Here is a 16963-nt window from a genome sequence, read left to right as displayed (position 1 = left end):
CTTTCTATCATCTCTAACCAGTCTGCCCATTCTCCTCTGACATAAACAAGGCATTTTCGTCCACATAATTGCTGCTCACTGGTTTTTTTAGGATATTTTAGGATTTTCAACCCTAGAGATGGTTGTGTGTGAAAATCCCAGTAGATAAGCAGTTTTAGAAATACTCAGACCGGCCCGTCTGACACAAACAACCATTCCACACTCAATGTCACTTAAATCCCCTTTCTTCCCCCGTTCTGATGCACGGTTTGAACTTCAGCAAGTCATCTTCACCACATCTAGATACTCAAATGCACTGAGTTGCTGCCATGTGATTGGCTGATTAGCAATTTGTCTCATCAAGCAATTGAACAGGTGCACCTAATAAAGTGCCCGGTGAGTGTATAAATATGTGTTGTGACAAGTCCCTGTTAGTCTAAGGCAGTCCACGCAGCAAATTAGTTTTTTATTATTATTATTATTATTATTATTATTATTATTATAAATAACAAAAAGTAGAATAGATAGAGCTAGTGTTAGAGGGCCAAATTATTATATAAAAAAAGAAAAAAATAAAATATATAATGTGTGTATATATTAAAATTACATTTATGCATTTAGCAGACGCTTTTATCCAAAGCGACTTACAGTGAACACAGGCTATACATTGTTATCTATCATGTGTTCCCGGGGAATCGAACCCCCAACCTTGCGCTTGATAACGCAATGCTCTTATCAATTGAGCTACAGTAACACTATATGTATATATACCTAAACCATTTTAATTATATGTGTACATGTATATAAATATATAAGCTATTCTAATGGTATACAGCTCAAGAATATTATATGGTATTATGATTTAAGTATTGTGTGGCTTTTGCCACAAATGAACACTAGAGGGCAACTGTGTCCATCCAAACCAGTCTAGTGCCTGACTCAGGCTGTGCACAAGCCTGTGAGCTCATGTTTAAAAATGTCTTCGCTGCACTGGCTAAATGAATCAGACTGAACAGAGTCTTTGTATGTAACCTGTATACGTCTATATGAGTTTATGACTGAAACAGATATGGCGCTATGGAGAAGCTGCATATGAAAGCACGGGTAACTCACACAACAGCAGATGGTCATACAGCTTTTGTACAGCAACTTGAATAGGCAAGCTTACAGCAGTCATGGTCTTAGTGGGTCTATTGAGTCAAATTGAGATCTATATATCAGGAGAGACTCAAAAGAGAAAGCTTAAAGAGAAAACGACTTTTTGTTTTCTTCTCACTTTTGTTTGACTTGATGTCAGATTGATGAATTGTTTGGAAAAAGCTGAGCTGCTGTCAGATTGATGTTGTGTTTGGAAACGCTTGGTTGTTTTCCAGTGCTCCTCATGGTCTTGACTTGCACCGAGGCAGAGCTTCACGCTGTGCTGAGCCAGTGAGATGTAGGACTGCTGTTTACAGTTAGCTGGCAGGTTCATTCATTTTCTGATGGGGGGAAACTGAATAAGGTATACACTTTCTGTCTAGAACCTGTTTTGTTATAGAAATAACACTAAGCTTACATTCGTTTCGAACGGTACGTTGTTTTTTCTCAGTGTTTTGTGTGAAGTCTCTAATCCCCTTGTTTCGTTGGGTATGTCAGAAGCCGTGCCATTTGGAAAGTCCATTGAAATGAAATCTCCTTCACATTATCACACATACTCGCTGACAGAATGACGTTTACTTTCAGCGCTGCTCTAAGGTCATTTTAACAGTGCCGCTTCAGATCCTGTGCGTCAGCTTTCGCTCATGCAGAGAGACACTGTAGATGTTTTTGAGGGTCGAGTTACTGAATGAAAGGTTGCTTCTGCACTGCAGTGTCGCCTTTATGACCAAAATAACGTCAGCTACTTTACACTGCCCTCCTTTACAGCCTTCTTATCTAGATCTGTGTTTTACTAGTGCATACCTGCCTGGATCTACTTTCCTTGAAGTCATAGCAATACAGTTTTCTCTTCAGGGAAAGCATCTTCTGAGTAGAGATCCCTCACTAGACTGGAGTTCCTAGAAGTGCTGTGCAAACTTCATGCTCATTGTTCTTTGCATGCGAACTTGCTCTGTTTTTTCATGTTATGGGAGGGAAAAAGTGAGTTTGTTGGGTAAATCCTTAAGCAAAATGGATTTCCAGGATATTTGTAGCTTCTTAGCCTGTATTAAAGAGACTCAATCTCAGTCTACATTTACAAATGGCATGTGTAATTGTTTCCTTGAGATTTCGCATTTGCTATAATAGTGTAATTTGTGTTGGATTAATTCAGTTTTGTTTGATTTTGTTTTGCAGGTTTTATATATGCATTCATATAAGGGTTGGCATGAATAAAATGTTACATCACAGTAACATAGAGTGGTTTTATATTAACTGCAATGGTATGCGTTATTGAATAAATATTGTTGCTGGTAATGTAACGATTTATCAAATGAATAATAGCTACAGAATAGAAAGACAATAGCTATATATTACATATTTAAGGTACTTTATTTTCTTATTATTGGGATGGATTAAAATAAAAGCAATGAGATTATTCATGATTAACGCGTCGGTTCAAAAACACCTTCATCTTTAGATTACGTAAAACTAAAAAAACCCACAAATATTACAAAACAGTCCCCACTTTGAAATCTGACTGGATGAGCCACTTTGTGAAATACTCACAAATGTGACCGCTTTATCGTATTAAAGCACAAGTTGCAACATTACTTGGCAATGACTAAACTCAGCTGTGCAATAATGTTGCTTAAGTTTTTTCTCGTCTTTTTTTTAAAGCATATCACATTTTGTATTTTCACTCCACGTTTTTCGTCGCCCTCACGTGTAAATTACGTAAAGTGATCCTGCCCACTAATAGTCACACAAATATATCCATCTGTAAACAATGTAGCAAAATCTCCACCGGTTAAGACATTTCTACTGTCAAGCTGTATTATACCATCATGCCGCCCGGCCCTTCATTGTCTTTGTTCCTCTGTTTGTTGTTTTTAGCTTCAGTGTTGCTGTCATCATCTAAGCACTGATTTGTGTATGACCTTTGTTGGGCCTTTGAGACCTTGCAGTCCTGAAATGAAGCTGCTAGAGCTGGGTGCACATGACAAAGACCAATAGAAAACCGAGGGACGTATTTGAACAGGAAACCCAGCTGTCTGTTTGTAACTGTACTATAGGGACCGTCAGCTCCTCGGAGTCGAGAGGACCGGTTATAACCGGCTCTGCCGCTCCCCCTCCATATCACAGTCTCTTTCTCTCCAGCTACGGTCTTAAAAATAAAGGTTTCAAAAGGGGGTTTTCACAGAGAGGCCATTTCCCAAAGAACCTTTCAATGAAACATTCTTAGAAGAACCAGTTTTTCTTAGTGTGAAGAATGTTCTAATAATTCACTATAAAGAACATTTTAATCAATGGAAAGTCGGGGTGTGCGTTTATATATCATCTGCGATTAATATCATAATTTGTATTTTTAACGATGTGCGATTTGACAGAGTATTTTGCAAAAACCATTCCAAACACCTTTACAGAGCGCACGCATACATTACGTGAAGTCTAGACTAGTGTTGATTGTGTCCTTTAACTGCATGATTCAGTCTATTAAAATACATTTAGGATGATCACAAATTCAAGACATGGGGCAGAAAATTTGTAAATCCGTTTCAGTTGAAGACTGCATTTAAATTTTTCTCAAAAAATTACCATAATTACAAATGTGGTATTGAATTATTATTATTTTTTATTTTTTTTACAACACTTCAATAAACAAGTAAATTAAGACGACATTTCGTGCTTTTTATTAATTCGTTTGTAAACTGATGTCTACGGTTAATTTTAGAAATATAGCATTTACATATGTAGCAATAGCATTTATTTTAAAACCATATTCATTGAATGTAAAGAAAAAAAATTGAGAAGCGAATCAAAATTAAATCCGGACATCTGAATCGATACCCAGCCATAAGCGACATGGGATTCTATTTTAGGGACGGTTTTTATTTTCTGTGACGACGTGGCAGGAACAGCATACAAAATATGACAGTGATATCTCAGAATATGATTGTGCTTTTATTCAATGTAAAAAGTGTCTAATGTGAGCCTGAATATTATTTTGCATCATCTTTATAGCCATAGTAAAAGCAACAATAGACGTTTTAGAAGGAAAATAAATGAAAGCAAACTTGTACGTTAAAATGGTGAACTCACTGTGACTACATTGGACGTGACAAAGCATTACAGATCATTTGAGCGTTGTCAGTATGTTACCAATAGAACGAGTCCGCAATTTACTGTCGGGGATTTGTTGTGTCGTTCAGCAACCGGCCAAGACTGCATCAACAGTTCTGTTGTATTTTGTGTCGTGTGGCGCAGTTCAGCTCGGGTTTGGTGTAGACTCCATTTAAGTTAATGTAGCTTTCTGATGCTGTGTTTGCATTTATTAGAAATTAGCACTGGCCAAACTGTCTTCTCTCACAGGCTGGATCATATTCGGAGGAAAATATGTTGACAATGCACCAGCTTTTTCTACTCCTCCATGCAGTCAAACAGCGATAGAGACCAGGGACAGCACTCAGAGATTAAATCTTATTACAGGCAAGACGTGGGCATCATGGATTTGCATCTGACGTAGACTTGTAATCTGGGATATTGGTTTCTGTGAGTGAACGTTTAATGAGATGATCATTGAGCGTGGCAGAAAGAAGAGTGAATGGGTTAAATATAGGCCGGATTGAGCAGCAAACCACGCAGTCTGAGGTTAAGTCGTCGTCACAAACAATTGCTTTAAAACATTCCTCTGAAACGGCTTTATGGTTCATTGTGTTCCAGTTGTTTTGGCATCAGAGGTAAACTGAATTCCCAGCAGTAATGTTAAGAATTACCCGAGTCGCTCAACTGAGCTTTGCTTGTCATCGAAGGAGTGCAGAGTGATGAAACGGGCATCTTTCAAAGACCAGACATGCTCACTCCATCATAAATACCAAGAATGACAGCCAGTCTGCTTCTTTAAAAACTGTCATAAAGAACTGACAGTCTTAAATGTGCTAGTCTTAGACTCGAGGCTATGCTGCTGGAAAAAAAAAGTCAGAAAGATTTATTTTTAAAGAAGTGAATACTTCTATTCAGCGAACATACATTAGATTTGACACAACAGTAAAGACGTTTTACATTAAACGGGTATTTTAAATGTCTTACAATAATACCGTTTTTACGGTATTACACTTTACCGTAAATTTTTGGACAGAATTGTTTTTCTGGATTTGTTTTGCTCTGCACTATTAAGTTCTAGATTTGTAATCCAACACTTCATGAGTGCTTAAAGTTCACAGTGTCCCATTTTATTCAAGGGTATTTTTATGCATTTTGGATTCAACATGTAGAAATAAAACACCTTTTAAGTCTCCCCCATTTCAGAGTGCCGTAACGTTCGGGACACAGCGATATTATGCAAATGTTGACGTTTAGTGCTTTGTTGCATATCCTTTGCATGCAATGGCTGCTAGAAGTCTGGGACTCACCAGGTGCGGAGATGTGCTTGCTTTCATTAAAAGTATCTGTGCTTTGAAGATGAATTCAAGTCATTTTGGGTTTGGAATGATATGATTGTGAGTAACTGATGACAGAATTTAGATTTTTAGGGTGAACTCCCCGTTTAGGTTTATCTTCAGCTAAAAGACCTGTTAAAGATCTGATCAGATGTGTGCACCGCAGAGCAAGTATCGATAGCAAGAGGTATTGATGCTGTTCCACAAAATGTTTTTTTGTGCACTGTAAGCCTTTTATACACTTGAAATTCAAATCAAATTTACATTGCAGACGTGGTTAACAAAAAAGGTCATCGCCTATAATCGTGAACAGACCTACTGACTCCATATTTAGGTCAGTGCATGAACGCAGTGGTCAGTTCTGTCTTTGATCGTGTTTTCCCTCTCCACTGACAGCACTGTGCTCCGCCACACACAGCACACGTCTGTTGTGCTGCCAGCCCTGCGGAAGGAGGTGGTGGGTTCGTTTGCCCTGCACCCGTGCCCCCTTCCTGTCTAAACAAAGGGGAGGATTGGCAGAGGGAGCGGAGCCGTGTTCCCGCGCAGTGATTAGTGCGACCGGGGGTCCCCTCTCCAAATGAAACAGTGGTTATGTAACACACAATGAAGACAGGCGAGGCTTGAGGCTCCCTCAGGTTCTCTTCCGCCTGAATGGAGAAAAAGGGATACGGGAGAGGGGCGCATGATGTTCGATGGGGTGGGAGGAGAGATTCCTGTAGTCTCCACAGAGACAGAGGAACACAGGGCCTCCTACACACACACACACTGCATTCCACTGCAGATTTTTGATAACTAAATTACATGCAGGATATTTGTCTGTGTATGATTTTGCATAGCTGAGAAAAATCAGTATAGCCGTTTTATCTTTTTGCTTTCTCAAGGTGCTGAACTTATAGTTTTTTGCACTTTAGCCTCATTTTAATTGATGTGATCAGTATAAAGGAAATAAAAAGTATTGAGCAGAAGAACGGATGACGAGCGAGGGGAACGACGCAAGCTCTTTTTAAGCTTGCATCACCCTCATGAGCACTAGGCCCAGGCGCTGGGTAGGGCTGTTGCGATAACCGCAATATTGTAATACCACACTATTGACAAGCAAACCACAGAGGAAAGATCGCAACCACAGAAACCGCGGCAACCGCAGTTTTTTTATTAATTTGTCACTGTGCATTCAATGTTAAATTAATAATACAATATGGTTACGACTGTAATTTTCTTGCGAGCCGTTGTAGTTTTGAATAGGCCGGCTGAAACGATGGGAGGCGCTCGATCTCGTCCCAAAACCTAATGTTACGTCGCCAGTTTGGGAACATTTCAGCTTTCAACCCAATGAAAAGGGCGAGCCAGCGAATACAGATGAGCCGATATGCAAAATTTGCTGCTAAAAGGTTCCTGTGACGCAGCTGTACATCTAATTTGAGGTCATTGGGACATTCTAAAACGCTTAACGTGGTTCAATGTATCAATACAGTGATATTAACAGACCGAACTCACTAAACATCAGATTAATAAAGTATATTATCTAAAAAAAATCAGATGATCCCTGAATATGAATTCAACGCATTTAATAACACGTTAAGCCTTTTCCTCTCATAAGTAACAGGCATACCTGCTGAAGTCACGGATAACCTCCGCGTCAGTGCCCATACCCAAGAGAGCGCGAGCAGATAACGAGCTCACACACGCTATCTGCTTGAGGAGTGCATCGACTCCAGCGCGAATCCACTGTCCTGGTGGGCCAGTGGTGGTGCCATAATCAATCTAGATTTCCGCTGCTGTCCAAAGTTGTGCGCAAATACGTGTAATACATGTTAGAACTCTTTGATTTCTTAAAAAATATATATTGGAAAACGCAAATTCTTGTTGCTATTTGGCATTTTACAATAAACAAAAATGTTTTAAAACGTGTCTCTCTGTCAGTTAAAAAAGCAACAATATATGCTACATAACTCAATGATAGAGCTTTGTATGCAGCAAAATCAGGATAAATTAGGTGTGTAAAAAAAAAAATAATACGGAGGTAATACTGTATATCGCGCTATTGAGCCACCCATAATAACCGCAGGGGAAATTTGGATATGATCGTTTGCATTATGTCTGTTGTTTGACTTCATGAGCATCATGTTTTGTAACCGGGATGCACTTTTAATTCTGCCAAAGTCAGAAAAGTAAATCCAAACCATTTACTTCAAATGTATGATTCGGACCACCACCTATCATTTAGAAATGTCACTGATAAAGTAGTGCTTCATGTGTCTCCCTTACTCAGCGTCATCATACAGCGAGTCAAGCTTGTGTTCTTCCCAAGCGTTTCGAGCGGCTCCAGCGCTGCTGCAGGTGTGATTGCTCACACAGGCCAGCACACGACTGCAGAGATGCTTCTGATGTTTTCGTGGAGGGAGGGCTTGGAATGTGTCCCACCTCATTGCCCGGACATCTCCGTGGCTCTCATCATGGGCTCTTTTCCATAAGCAAACTGGATTCTGCCGGTTGGCTCCGAGCGTATACATTCTTCTCAGAATTAGGGCAGAGCAGAGAGAGAGGAGGACTTGGCTGACATGACAGATGGAGAGAGGGAGCAGGCGGGGGAGTCCGCCCGGTGAATCTGGAAAAACAGCCAGTGTAGTTTAGAAAGAAAAAGAGCTAACAGGGACATGGTAACTCATTGGGCAAGTAATTGGCCCCAGTGTTGAGTGTGCATTTACATAAAGCATTTCCCTAGGCGTCGAACATGGAAATATTTGGGGTTCGTGGTCAAAACTTTGGGGGTTTTTAATGGCGGACACACATACCAATATCTAAAGAGCAGGGTTGCTGATAATAATAATAAAGTCTGTACACTTTCAAAAGGTACACTTTTGTTATTTTTTTCTGTCAAAAGTTGCATATTAGTACCTAAAATGTTTACAGGTACAGTAACAATACTTTCTGCTGGCCTGATTGGGCTTCTGTCACACTTTTTGCTTGATCTGCTAAGGTTTTTTACTAACCTAACACATAAATGAGTAAAAGTACACACAACCATGTTTGGAGTCAGTAAAACATGATTTTTTTTTAAATCCTTTATCGGCAAGGATGCATTAATCATAAAGGACTGTAAAGACATCCAAATTTCACATAGATTTGTGTTTCAAATAAATGCTGTTCGTCTTAACTTTCTATTCATCAAAGATATCTGAAAAATGAAAGTATCCCAGTTTCCACAAAAATATTAAGCAACACAAATGATTTCAACATCAGCAGCGAATAAGTATACCAGAATGATTTCTGAAGGATCATGTGACACTGAAGACTGAAGTAATGATGCTGCAAATTCAGCTTTACCAAGAATTACAAATAAAATGGCAGAATGATATTGATCAGCCAACACTATTGGAGATAATTGGAAAAACAACTTGTTTGCTGTTGGTTTGGTACGCAGTGGCAGATGAATCTAGAATGATTCATGTTTTAACCAAAATAATCATGAGCTGAGGGCAGGTCTGTTATCTCTTTTGTAACGTCAGGGTAATTGCTGCTCAGCCTGTGAACATGAACCCTGCTTCACCTGAGAAGCGTGTGATTCTGGTCCCGTGCTGTTCACACACTACATATACTATAGAGTTGCAGGAGGAACGTTGTGTTCCCGAGTGCAGTCATGAGGAGATGCATCTTTCTTAAGCTTCTCCGTCACAGTGGGATGGATTGAGATGATGCGAGAACCTTCTCTGATTATCCCAGTGATCATACTGCAGTTTAAACTCAATGCTTTCTCTGCATGCCGTGAGACGTCTCATTTGTAAAAGGGGTTTGAAGCTTTAACACTCCATGAAAAGATGGAGGGCAGCTGGGTGCTTTGAGCTGTTTTGCTTGGAAGAAACATGGTTCAAGTTTGTTTGTTGTATTTATATTTTTATGGTAAAGCACAAGTTTGTGTCTTTTTTTTTTGTGTGTCTCTAGGAACTTATTCAGTTCAATTCTATTTTCAATTTTCAAGTTTTCAATAAAAAAATCAAGTTTTCAATAAAATTAAATGCATTTTAAATAAATGTACAATTAAATAAAACCAATTTAATTATATTTTTTTAGTGACAAGAACAGGCCAACTTTGACATACCAACTTTGACATACCAACTTTTCATTTATGGTATCAGTCCGACATAATATTGCCACATCTTGACAGTGTCTGCAAACATACCGAAAAGTCCACAAATCGCATTAGGAGCTCGAGTGGAGGTAATGCTCATGCTTGACTGGCCGTCTGCATCAAGAACATCGTGTACAATGTAAACAACCCCCCTCTCAAATCCCTCTCAATTCGCCTACATCCCAGCTATTGTCTCACTCGATCAGCCCCAACGAACTGGAGCTTAACCGCAACATCAATGGCTGCTTGTCTCCGACTGTCTTCAGTGTACTACTGAAGCGTTCTCTTTCAAAAAGTGCTCTTAGACAGCAGCGAATCCATTAATGCTACAATATATTGCATGCTAAGGTGCTATAAGCATTGCGCAATGCAAAATAAAACGACTGTGTGAATTCCCAGAGTCTTACGTCTCGACAGTGCCTCGTCTGTCACTTTATATAAAGGCTACAGTGCTTCCAGACAAAAGAAGAGGGTGGACCGGTGCAGATTTGGTGCGTATAACTGTAGCAAGGGAAGAAGGCTTCTACTATTCTAGCCGCAGGCCTTTGTGCTTTCTGTAGTGGAAACGACTTCAATGAATCATCCCGGGTCTTTTCTGTGCCACTAATGCTTTTGGGCTAATCCTGATAATTCCAGATTTCACTCCACATTACTTATACCTGTTTCTTTTGTGTGCAAACTACCAGCACAGTAGTTATTACATAACTGTAAATGCATGAGGAGGTTGTCGATTGTTCACAAGTCCCTAAATGCTGGAGGAACACGCCACTCTACGGAAAATAAAACCACTGCTCACAAACCTGTGGGACCAACCGAAGCAACTTTTGTTCCATTTTCCATTTTAAAAGGCACATTGCGCCTATAATCGCTGCTAAAATTCATTTCATTAGGAGTGAATTGTGGAATTTTTAAATGCACGGCCATCCCTTCTTAGAAAAGTGCTGCCGTATTAAGTCATCCAGTTCAGTGAAATGCACACATGCTTCTTTTCTTGCTCATGGAGTGAAACTTGCTGAGGTTGTCCAGTCTATTCTGTGTGTGCTGCACTGTCAGAGTTGGAGCTGGAGAATACAGGATGAAGCTCTGTTGTGCAACCTGCTGCTGTCAGCCCAATTGGCAAAATGGTATGTTCTCTCACGCAACGTGTTGAAATCCCACAATGTGATCTCACCGATCTTCCAGCTGTACCACAGGTTCAAGAGATGTGCCTCCAGGACAAGTTTGCCATAATGCAAACTTCAGTGGTCTTCCATAATGTTTTTTTTTTTATTTATTTTTTACTTGTGTAGCAGTATGCAGGGTCCACATTCAGAATCCTGATTTGTGTTAAGTTGGTGGAAAAATCCAGGCATTGTGAAATGTGGCAAAAACCTCAAGTAGGTTCAAGTTGAAGACTGTGGAGAATGGCATCTGCAATCTGACTCTCAGATAAGTTACAGACGCTGAGGGTGGCCGGTTGCCTAGTGCCCGTCTAAATGCACTATTTGAAATGCGTAACCTTTCTATAAATTTTGTGACTCTTGAGTCTTGGGAGCTGCTGACGGCGTTCTCATCTGCAGCTCCTGCACGGTCTCAGTTTCAGCCCAGCTCTCTGCGAAACTCTCAAAGCGCTTATTCAAATCTTGTTTGCCTATTTTACTTGTAAATATTGAGGCTGGCCAGTTTTCAGATAGGGCTGTCATGATTACGAAACTTGCTGCCGATAAATGGTCGCTCATGTCATTTGCAGCGCAAACTTAATACACATACACCGTTTATTTACAATGAATTTAAACGCACAAGATGTACGATTTCCTGTAAGGCTTGGTGAACAAATGTTAACCATGGTAGACTGGCCTGAATATCAGTTTAATAAAATTACATTTTATTGGTTGTTCTATAGAACTAATTTTTGTTCTTAAAAAAAGATGTTTGGTTTATTAATCATTATATTATTATAGCAATTTTTTATATTTATTATTTTATTAATTAAAATGGACATTTAGCCTTTTTTCTTAAAAATGTTAATTTTTGGAAAGCACTGTCATGTTTATATGGTATCTGGTAATGGCTAAGAATGTTTGGACAAATGCAAAAATGTTAAAAGGTGAAAACCATACTGCGTCATGTGCGTAATGTATTATAATAATGAACGCTGCGCTGTGGACTTGAAATGAACCCTATTTAAAACACGCCTACTAAAGGTCATACGGAGTGCACTCATAACACTAGAAACCGAGACAAATGCACTGAAAAAAAGTGTAGGATCAATTTCACTCAGAAATGGCTAGTAATTAGTAAAATTTGCTTGAAAAATGGCAACAAAACGGCAAGTACCAAAGTAGAAACGTTTAAAATAGTATTTTTTTGTAAATGTTTTATTTACAGTTTCAAAAAATCATTAAGGATTTCTTTAGCTCTGTGAAAAATAAGTGCAGAAATATTAACGCGACTGATATTTAAAGAGCAGTGATTGTGAATGTTGCAGACTGTTGTGATCAGCGGATTATGTAATTGGCCACAGGCCTATTGAAATGTCCTATACAAATAAACTCGCCTTGTAGACAGTGTAATGCAGTGATTCAGATCCAGAAACAAAGTCATCTTTCCAGTATGAGAGATTTAGATTCTGAAATATTATGAAAGCTGGATTTAATGTCTCTGAGCTTCAGTCAGTCAAGTATTGATTCTGATCAGCTGTTTGTTGCCCACAGAAAGACACGTAAGCACAGGAGCCTCAGTGCCATTCAGAGCCCTCACTGAGTGTTATTTGAACAGGTAAAATCCCTGCCATTGTTGGGATCCGTATTGTTTTTTTTACTGCGAGCAGCCTAAGCTGCAGAGACGTGTGTGTGTTTCACCAGCCGCACACGCTGTAAGCCTGACTCAGGCTACGATACTGATGGGAAGTGACAAGATAAGTCCCGGCTCGAGTGCAGGGGCCCGTCTCTTCTCTCCACAGGGGAGAAATGCACGCTTCTGTGCCGGGAAAAGAAAAGAGGGAAAAAAACATGGGGACAGGGTAGCCGTTGAGGGTTGTGAGGACGGCATGCTCCTCGAGAGCATGGGTGCGTGCGAGAAGCCATCATTTGGAATATTTTAATCTCTGTTGCTGGTTTATGTAACAGTCACGTGACCCATCAATGACGTGACATCACAGCTTGCCCTCGTCTTGTTTTCACTCAATCGTTCACGAAATCTCCCTGTAAGATGCACAAAGGCAGTACGGGGGACAGGACCACTGAGATTTTACCAGGCCTTGTGAGTGTTTAGCCTTTACTACTGCTGGAGAAGAGAAAGGAAGCCAAACGGTGGCCATGCCTCTTTGTGCATGTGCTCGTGTGTGTGTGTTTGAGCCTTGTGAGGAATAGAGGAGCAAGTTCTGTGTTCGGAGGACCACTGATTGACACATCAATGAGAGAAACAGTCCTCCAAGTTCACGGCCGAGACGAAATGGCCATGAAGCTATTGTTCTGGGAGTTAGAGCAGCATTTGAAAAGGTAAAGTGTGTTTTACACTGCCTGGACTTTAATCCGCATGGAGCATTTTCTGTTTGTGTGCTTTATTTGGAAGATATTTTAGATGTGGAAAGATTGAAAGTGCATGCAAATTCATTTGACATGTATGAAAGGTATGGCTCCATTACTTCGAGAGTCTCAGGAGGTCTTTGTTCCTCTGGGCATCAAATGTGTGTCAGATTAATTTGGTCATTTTAATGAGGAGATCGTGTTCAGTATTTATTTTTACATTGTACATGTAGAGAATAAAAATTGAGGAAATCAAAGTACATTGAGTTACAGAAAGAAGTGTTTATATTTCCAAATAGTATTTGGTGCTTTGACAGTTTTTCCTGTGAGATGTCATTTGATCTCATGAATTTACATTTGCGTTTGGCAGATTATTTAATCTAACAACGATTTGCGTTGCGTTTAAAAAAACGCATAACGTTTGCCAGGTTTTTGCCTCTCCTTTACACAACTCTGGCATTTTAGACCCCCGAAAACTGAGACTTGGAAAAAACTGCAGACCCTGTTTTAGTGTGAAAATTAATTTAGTTGCGTTTTCGGTGTAAATGGACAAAAACGGAGACTCTTGAAAACGATTGCCCATATTCGCTCTGTGTATCTTTGATGACCATGTAAACAATAACATCACGCTCATTGTTGTAGCCATAGATATGTAGAGGTAGATGCTCCAAGCACGTAGATGCATCCGCCATCTAAATAAAAGGAAATCTACATATACATTTAAATTAAATTATAAATGAACATACACATATCTATGATTGTACCTGCATGTATGGTCATGTGACATTCGTTTTACAGTATTGTAGTGTGGACTGAGATCGTTTCTGAATTGCTGTGAAAACACCGTTTTAAAACTAAAACGCACAAGTATAAACAGGGCCTGAGCTACAGTCAAACTTGTGGTGTAAATGGATGATTTGTTCTGTCGAGCTTTGCTCCAGGTTTCTGGACAGAAGCTTCTTTATAGTTTAGAACTTGTTCTTCATGTTCACTATGCAAGGACACATTGTCCGGAAAAAAACGGTTCCTGGTCCAGTCAGGTCTTGAAGCTTGTGTCTCATCTGGAGTTGTGTGCAATGGCCTTTTAATTGTGGCTGTGACTGAGATGGCGAAGCTGTCTGTAAATAAGTAGGTTGTGTTGAGTTGAGCGCTCTGAATGGTGGTAGTGTGAGGTCAGGTCATGGACGGCAGAGGTATATTTGGAAGCCGTAATTGCTTAAATCCACTTCCAGTCAAAGAGCCTGGAACAGCTAACAACATCCTGAGCTTCTTAGGTTTGAGCTTGGTTTGGTGTGCCGCCGCTGCACTTAATTAGGATAAGTGATCTATTTATACTGGACGCAAGTGTACTCTTGATTGAAACGTTTCAGCGGTGCTGAACCCCACTCATGTTTTCAAAGCTTTGTGTCAATCATGAGCTGGACTTGAGCAGTGTTTCAGAAGAACAGAGGATATCGGTTGTCATTTGGCAGGAAATGATGTGCTCCAGTGAGCGTATTGAAGCACGGGTGGGTGTTACACCACCTTTATTATGGCTTGTGGCTTGGCATATGGGTACACACCTTTACAGCAGGACCAAAAATATGTGGAAACTTACCTAACCACAATCATTACTCAAGGCAACATTATGTTGACGCAACGGTGTGCTGTGAAATATACACATCTTTTATGCAAATTATGAAATATAACACATCTGTTTATCAGAAATGTTTGAATCATTACTGCAAACTGTTCAACGGACTCTCAACTGATTAATCTGGGATCTTTTCTCATGTTATAAACCATATCTAATCATATACAATCAGATGATTAATGATGCAGAAGAAACCCTTTCAAAGGCGACACAAGACCTGATCACCCTGTTTATTTTGTGATGTCCAGCTGATTGAAAAACTGAATATATATCTTCATCTCTCTAGACTAATGTTTGTGGTTAATTTGAGACTTTCTTTTTTCTAATTCATCCACCTAGTCTGCTTCCCTATGCTTGTAAATACAGTTTAGTCTCTTAAATTATTATTTAGTATAATAATTAACAATGTATCTTTTCTTCCATATTGTGATGTACATCTGAATGAAATGGATTATGCAAGAGATATCGCTTGTTGCTTGAATGGGGATCTGAATGCGAGCTTGCAATCTACTATAAGAAAAGAGCGGTTTATAGAAACAAAATGATTGTTTTGAAGTCTGAAGTTTCATTGGAAGATCATTTTGATTAAGAATTATGAGGTCAAAAACTATAAAAGGAAACAAACATGCGTGGATGTTCTTCACAATAAGATAGAAGCTTTATATGTAAAGCTTGTTATAATTTAAAGAGAAAGATTAAGCTTTGAGATATAGTTTCATCACCATTGATTGAAAGAGATAATTGTCATGTTGAGTAAGTGTGATTGGCTTTAGTTTGATCATTTCTCTTCTGAACTTTTAAGCTTGGCAAACCAAACACATGTGCGTAATATGAAGCACGCTGATGTGTAGTTAAAAACGTTAATTAAAGATCACATGAGATTAGTTATTTAGCTGCAGCTAAATCACAGGGGACTGAGTTTCATCTAAACATGCTGGAGCTTTAAGGTCTGAGCTTTCAATCACCCTGGAGGGCCATGAACCCAGAAAACAAGAGTAAAAATAATTGGTATGTTTCAAAATGTATTGCTAAATGGGGTGCATTAATAATATGATGCATTTCTAGATCAAACATTAGTATTAAAAGGTAATAGTAATTTAATCTGGATTATGCTTAATTATTTTGTTTATTTTGTTTAAATTATTATGTATAATCGAGAGTCCCAGGATGGCTGATGGTCCTGTTGGGAAAAACTCGTCTGTTTTAGGGATACACTCCACTGCAATTCCGCTGTTTGCCGATATACGGCGTCATGCAAACACTGTGCTTAAAAGCATTCATTCCCCTTCAAATAATGTTCTGCCCGTGTATATATGAAAACCAAATAGACTGGAAAACATATTTGGTGGAAGTAGTATTATATTTTTCACATAAGGTTTTCCAATAATAACGTGAAGAAGCGGTGAGTATTCCTGCCTGGATTCTGTGCTCAAATATAGATGCTGAGTAATAGAAATGGGCTGTTAAAAGCTGTTGGTGCCTTGAGATTTTTGATGGAAATAACATCGACTCGCTCCAAGCGGATTGTCTTATAAGGCAAGTGGAGTTTGAATAAATTATCCAGAGCGAGTCGGAAGAGCGTCAAAGGGGGCGGAACAGCATAGATTATGCAAAATATCTCTCGCTCTCCGCCAATAGCGCGCCTAGCAGCGCTGATGTGAAATAAATTATGCAAATAGCCCAGGCTGCAGATATTCCCCAGCGCAGAGATGAGCTGACCTTGGAGTTTCTTTGTGCTGCGGCACTGGATGTACGGTCTCCTGATAAAGCGAGCTTTTCTGCGGGAGTCACGGCATAATATCCCTGCAAACGCACACAAAGGATGTAATGCTCCAGAGGCTGTAGGAAGGACACGCGTTCGCTTCCCTGCGCGATCTCTGATGGACGCTATAGCATGAATTCTCCATGCTATTCCGTGGCGATGGATCTTGGTGTTTGTCAGCTTAGAAACTTCTCGATATCTTTCCTCTCGTCGTTGTTGGGGACCGAGACTTCGTCCGTCAAGCTCGACAATAGGTAAAATGTCAGACTCGTGCTCGTAATATACCGTCAATAAGCTAAAGCTCGTGCACGAGAGCCCGCGTTCAGTGCAAAATACAAGCGTTGAACGCGCAAAGACGCGACGCGGGGCTGTTTTAGAGAATCTGGGTCATTTAATATTATA

At 39.7% G+C, this 16963-nt stretch overlaps 1 protein-coding gene across 3 annotated transcripts in view; it reads left to right on the top strand.

Annotated features, from left to right (window-relative positions):
• The window catches only part of tsc22d1 (TSC22 domain family, member 1), a 39919-nt gene that overhangs the window by 20027 nt on the left and 2929 nt on the right, over positions 1-16963 (top strand). The window contains exon 1 of one of the 3 annotated variants that reach the window (XM_052565551.1): positions 12689-13139. The exons of 1 other annotated variant lie outside the window; for it this stretch is intronic. In XM_052565551.1, the coding sequence (XP_052421511.1) occupies positions 13054-13139 (86 nt within the window). In that variant the 5' untranslated portion in view covers positions 12689-13053. Of the gene's footprint in view, positions 1-12688; positions 13140-16482; positions 16816-16963 lie in introns of those variants that run through there. One more of the 3 variants, XM_052565550.1, reaches the window with a different exon arrangement.

The sequence above is a fragment of the Carassius gibelio genome, chromosome B9, assembly GCF_023724105.1.
Source record: "Carassius gibelio isolate Cgi1373 ecotype wild population from Czech Republic chromosome B9, carGib1.2-hapl.c, whole genome shotgun sequence".
NCBI classification, from domain to species: domain Eukaryota; kingdom Metazoa; phylum Chordata; class Actinopteri; order Cypriniformes; family Cyprinidae; genus Carassius; species Carassius gibelio.
Note: the sequence above shows the minus strand (reverse complement) of the source record. Positions and strands in the feature narration are given on the sequence as shown.